The sequence below is a fragment of the Myotis brandtii genome, unplaced genomic scaffold, assembly GCF_000412655.1.
Source record: "Myotis brandtii unplaced genomic scaffold, ASM41265v1 scaffold454, whole genome shotgun sequence".
Taxonomy (NCBI): Eukaryota; Metazoa; Chordata; class Mammalia; order Chiroptera; family Vespertilionidae; genus Myotis; species Myotis brandtii.
The window spans coordinates 1,119,633-1,125,810 of NW_005367354.1; the positions used below are offsets into that span (position 1 = coordinate 1,119,633).

The window sequence follows — 6,178 nt, forward strand, 5'->3', positions numbered from 1 at the left end:
GCCTTGGGAAGGGACTTCTTGAGTTGCTACTTCAGAGGAGCCAGGGTTCCTGGGGGGAAGATCTCCACAGGAAGCTCTAACATTCTGGTACTGTGGATCTGGTTTCAGGGAATGAGGCCCAGGAGCTTTGGAGTCCTGGAATACAGATCACCACTGTTAGCCTGTGTTTGTGGCACCTCTCAGAAACAGAGCGACCAGGGCAAAAGCTGACAAAACACCACTTTTGTGCAACATCATAGCCTCCTCAGACTCGGTCTCTCTGCCTCCCACCCTTTCATTCTTTCGGCATTGTCTTGGACATTTACCCACACTGTTCCCTGTGTCTTCTTTTTACAGATAGCTTGGCAGGGATCTGGTGGCAATGAGAAGTATTTCTTTGAAAATGAAAATGTGAGTAGAGCTTTTTCACCATCACCATCTTCATAAGCCTCCTTCCGGCTCCTTCGTGTCAGAAGGATGGCAAGTGGCAATAGGTTGAGAAGACAGCAGATGAAGAAAGGCAGAGGGTGAAATGGGCAGAGGAACGAACAGAGAGAAAAGTGGGAGTCCTTTTGAACTGACAGACATCTTCCTCTACTGTTTCTCTCTTTCTTCATGCAACCTTTCCACCATATAGCAATTCTGTTCATCCCCAGGTATGCATGATCTTCAATGCTGGGGAGCTAACCCTGGTGGAATATGGGAATAATGATACCCTGGGTTCTGTACGTACGGAATTCATGAACCCCCACCTCATCAGGTAACCCCACACGGTTCTCTAAAATTTAAAACTCAAAAGAATTCCTTTTTGACTTCTAACTCCTATGTCCTCAGATTAACCTTAAAACTTCATCCCATGTGGTACTTGAGCCCTTAATAAACGTCCCAACTTCCTTCTTTTGCCTTACTTCACCTTCATGTTTCAGTGTCCGTATTAATGAGAGGCGTCAGAAGGGAATGGAAGAGAATAAGAAATTGGCTTACCTTATTGATATTAAGACTATTGCTATAGGTAAGTAAGACTCTCTCATAACTATTAAAATAGATGTTTATAGTGCACTTACATATCACAGGATTGTGTACAGTGGCGGAGCCAGGAATTAGATGTAAATGTGTGACCCCACTCTGCAGTGGATATGTGAAATGGTCAACTCCATATGTCCATATGTTGGTACATATATAGGCCTGCCCATATAATTATTCAGGTTCTCTAGACATCTATGTTAGGTCTGAAAAATTATGAACTGTAGAGAAGAACCATTAGCAAATTTATAAATTTTCCTGTTTAGTCTTCATAGAATCATAGACTCTTAGAACTGGAAGGGACCTTATTTTCTGTATGTTTTGTCATTAGTAACTAGTGATGAGAAACTTTATTTCTATTTCACTGGTTTGTAATTGTTAATTTTTCATCATGAAATGCTTTAAGCATAGAAAAAGAACAAGTATAGAGAATAGCATAGTATTCTCTAAGAAGTCTAGAGAATACATCCCTTATAGTGTAGATGTAAAGAACAGGGCTCTGGAGTCAAGCATCCCCACCTCTCTACTAGTACCTGTGTAGTCGTAGGTAAGTTACTTAACCTTTCTGTATCTCAATTTCCTCATCCCCAAAATGGGGATAAAAATACCAGCTACCTCATATGAAAAGCACTTAGACTAGTGGTTGGTACATAATAAGCATTTAATAAATGTTAGCTGTTAATAATACTAAGATTATTATTACTTGTGTATCCATACCCAGTTCTGTCAAATCCTAAACATTTCATTATAGGTACCGTTGGTCTTTTATCTCGTCTCTTACTGATGGACACTTAAGTTGTTGGTTTTTCACTGTTAGAGTGTTTCAGTTCACTAAGATTTATACCTAGAGTGGAATTGCTGAATCATAGAAGAGACACATCTTTAATTTCACTAAATATTTCCAAATTGCTCTCCAAAGAGATTGTACCAATTTACACTCCTACCAGCAGTTAGAGTTTCCGTTCTTCCACATTCTTTCCAATACTTGACATTGCCTGGCTTCATAATTTGACTCAACTGACTCAACTTGATGAAATAGTATCTAATTGTATATTTTTGTTGTTGTTCATTTGTTTATTGGCTTTTGCTTTCTTCTTCTGTGAATTGCTAGACCATATCCCTGGCCTATTTTTAAAATCAGGTCTTCTTTATTTAAATTGACTTGAAGGAGTTCTGTATGTGTGCATTTATAGCCTTTGGTGGGTATTATTATTGCAGGTATTTTATATCAGCCTATGGCTTGCCTTTTCTCTCCTTTTCAGTGTCTTTTAGTGTTCAGACTTTTTAAAAATATTTTTTTATTGATTTCAGAGAGGAAGGGAGAGGGAGAATAGAAATATCAATGATGAGAGAGAATCACTGATCGGCTGCCTCCTGCACGCCCCTACTGGGGATCGAGCCCGCAACCCAGGCATGTGCCCTGACTGGAAATCGAACCAGCGACCTCTTGGTTCATGGGTTGACACCCAATCACTGAGCAACATTGGCCAGGCTCACCTCACTCTTTAGGTCTCATCTTCAGTGTATGTAAAATGGAGTCCCCACAGCTCTAGCATTCTATGACTCTACTTATTATTAGGGCATTAAAACATGGCTTTATTATTTTTCTTCCTAATTAAAGGAAAATTCATTTTTAAGTTGGTCTTCCCAGGTGTAGACATTAACTGGCATTTGGTCTTTAGCTTCAGCATATATAACAAAGGCAGGTACATTGCTTGTTAATAATGTATATCAATAAGAGTTGTGAATGGACTTTGTTCGAGATACTCCCTGAAAGCATCCTAGGAATCCCTGAATGGTCTGATCTTTTTTTTTTTTATCCTCACCTGAGGATATTTTTTCATTGATTTTTAGAGATAGTGGAAGGGAGGGGAAAGAGATAGAGAAACATTGATGTGAAAGAGACACATCGATTGGTTGCTTCCCATATGCTCCCCGACCAGGGCCAGGGGTCAAGCCTGCAGCCGAGGTACGTCCTCTTGACTGGAATCGAACCCAGGACTCTTCAGTCCACAGGCCGGAGCTCTACCCACTGAGCCAAACCGGCTAGGGCGAGTGGTCTGTTCTAAGTGTGATCGTTTCTTATATTGTTTACAAGATTCAGACAAAACAAAACATTCATCCTCTATCCTGACCAGCCTAGCTTTACTCAGAGGTTCCCCCGATTTTGTGTGTGCCTTCACCACTGTTTGCCCCTCAGTGCTCTTACATCATAGGCACTCTCATGTGCAGGTAACTCCTTGGAGTCAATCTGATCATTAAGGTCATTTTGCTCATCAGCCTTCTCTCAGGGGTGTCCTGCAACTGGGGCGCATCCTTAAAGTGACCAGTGCTGCATTCCAGAGGATTTTGTGAGTAATAGAAGCCAGTTGCTCCATAGTTCTGATCTACTATGGGACAACTCCAAGAGTACCAGAGAGGAAACACATTTTTTGGGTTAACTATAGAGTTAAACAAAACCTCAACAATTTTTGAAGAAACCTAGCATCTTAGCAAACTTATGTTGTGTTGGCCATTTGAATTCCTCAGGACATACTCTAGATTGATGTAACAGTCTTAATACCCAACCTATAATTGTAAGGCCAGACTTTTGCAGAGTGTCCCCTGCCCTGTATATGATTATGTGGAACGTCTCTTCTTAATCCTGTCTCTTTTGCTCTCTAGTGGATCTGATTGGTGGCTACAACATTGGCACTATCAGCCATGAGAGCCGTGTGGATTGGCTGGAACTTAACGAGACTGGGCACAAGCTTCTCTTCCGGGACCGGAAACTTCGTGTGAGGAGGGTTACTAAGGCCTTAGCCATTGACTGGTCCATAGAGGATGTGGTATAGCTGCTTCCAGGGTGTGGGGAGCAGGATGGGATGTAATTTCTTGGTGCTATGCCATTACCATAGCACAAGGCCCAGAAGAATCAACATTCTTTGTATCTGATATCACAGCCCATACTCTATTGCCCTTAAGGAGATTGTGTCACGATGGCACCAAAATCAATAGAGGAATTTGAGAGTTGGTTTCTCTCTTACTACTCACAAGTGTGTCCTTGTGAAACTCCCTTCCCCCTGCATTCCTCTTCCTTGGGCCTCACTGACCTTTACCCACACCTGCTGTTCTAGTGCTCGTCAGCTACACAAGTCTGACAGCATTGTAGCTGGCCTGACAGTCTCCTCCTGGCCCCTTATTAATTCTGATTTCAATATGGTATCATCAGAGTTCAACCTCAGGGGCAAAGAGACTATCTGATGATTTTTTATTTTATTCTCATTGTTATGCGAAAGCCCCATCACAAATTCCAGACCATTTAATTTGTCTGGTGGCCTGCCTTTTGTGTGTGTGTGTGTGTGTGTGTGTGTGTGTGTGTGTATTGATTTCAGAGAGGAAGGGACAGAGAGAGAGAGAGACAGACAGACAGACACAACCTGGGCATGTGCACTAAGCATGACCTCCTGGTTCATAGGTCGACGCTCAACCACTGAGCCATGCCGTCCGGGCTGGTGGCCTTCGTTTTGTAAACCAGGCTGGTAACTCTGGCCCAGTTACTGTAAGAATGAAAGTTGGACCTTCACCTAACTTAAATTTGTAGGGTGTAGATCTTTGCTCTATATAGGTCATCTCTTATTTGGCCAATCAGAATATGCCAACTCAAACTTCAAGGGTTGCCAGTCAGTACGCTTTGAAATTCAGCATGTACCTGACTGGTGGGTCAGCTCAGCACATTTCACCATTAGGGAAATGTGCAAGATCCCAAATCACCACCTATCCCCATGTAATTGTGCTCTCCGCCCCTCCCTTCTCAGTTGCATCTATACGATATTGAAAGCTGCTCGAAGACAATGATCCTCAACTTCTGCTCCTACGTGCAGTGGGTCCCAGGAAGTGATGTGCTGGTAGCTCAGAACCGAAACAGCTTGTGCGTGTGGTACAACATTGAGGCACCTGAGAGGGTCACCATGACCTCCGTAAAGGTATGTCGACACCAGGGCACCGCAGGCATAATGTCAGGCTGATTGATTAGAGCACTGAAGAGGCTCCAAGGTTACTTGGTTTTCTCTGCCCACCACCCGTAATCTCTGTGTTGGAGTTGATAATAAAAAAAGCTTAGCCTCTTGCCTCACAGTGGACCAGGCCCTAGAACCATTCTTGTTCAGATTCTTGACATTATATTAGACCCTGGGAGTATGGTCTCCACTACAGTGGCCCTGGGAATCCACCCAGTCCTACCGAGGCGTTCCCTCAGGCCGGGAAATCCCCCCGGAAGGGCAGTTCTTATGTCACGTCCTTGTGGGCTGATTCTCTGTTATAAGCGATAGACTTCCAGTTCCTTTTTTCTCAGACAAAGATCAGACCGTCTCTTCTGTCCTGCCACACATTACACACACACACACACACACCTTCCAAAATCTGGGAGGAGCCTATGGAAACAAGAGAGGCCCCTCTGCTAGCCCAGATGACTGTGTGGGTGAGGATAAAGCACTTGATACTTTTTGTTCTTTTTCTATATCTCTTTTTTCTCCTTTTTTTTTTTTTGCCTCAGTTTAGACTGATTAAGGTTAGGGGGTTTTGGGGGGTTGTTTGTTTTGTCTTTTTTGAATACCATGTTTTCACTCCCCCCCCCCCCACTTGGAGGTTATACATTGTATTTCTATAGTGATCACTCTTGAAAGTTTACCTTGTACTTAAATTAACAAAGTCTAACAGTAATCAGCATCTAACCCCCACTCCCCTGCAAACAATACAAGGACATTAAAGGAACCTTTGTTAACTTCAGTTACTTCCCCTCGCCATTGTTGCACCTTATTTTCATTCTCTTTTATTATCCCCAAAGTTAGATGTTATTTTATACAGACAATTTGTTTAGATTCACCATCATGGTGCCAGTTTCTTTGTTCTGTATAGGTGATGTCTTTTCTCTCAAGTTGCTTTTAAAAATCTTTTTCTTAGGTATTTTGAAGTTTCACTACAATGTGTATCAATATAAATTTCCTTTGTTTATTCTGCTTATTATATATTGTGCTTCCTGTATTTGTGAGTACACATATTTTCACCAGTTTCGGAAATTCCTCAGCCATTATCCTTCAAACATTGCTGCTTGCATTCTCTAGTCTCTCCATCAGAATTCTAATTAGGCATGTGAGATTTCTTTTTTTTTTTATTTTTTATTTTTTTTTTTAAATAT

General features: G+C 42.0%; 1 protein-coding gene across 1 annotated transcript in view; it reads left to right on the plus strand.

The window, feature by feature from the left end:
- Positions 1-6,178, plus strand: part of IFT172 (intraflagellar transport 172) — a 34,241-nt gene that overhangs the window by 9,045 nt on the left and 19,018 nt on the right. Inside the window, exons 12-16 of the mRNA XM_005874850.2 lie at positions 337-390; positions 636-739; positions 906-991; positions 3,667-3,779; positions 4,800-4,967. Of these exons, the coding sequence (XP_005874912.1) occupies positions 337-390; positions 636-739; positions 906-991; positions 3,667-3,779; positions 4,800-4,967 (525 nt within the window). The remainder of the gene's footprint in view (positions 1-336; positions 391-635; positions 740-905; positions 992-3,666; positions 3,780-4,799; positions 4,968-6,178) is intronic.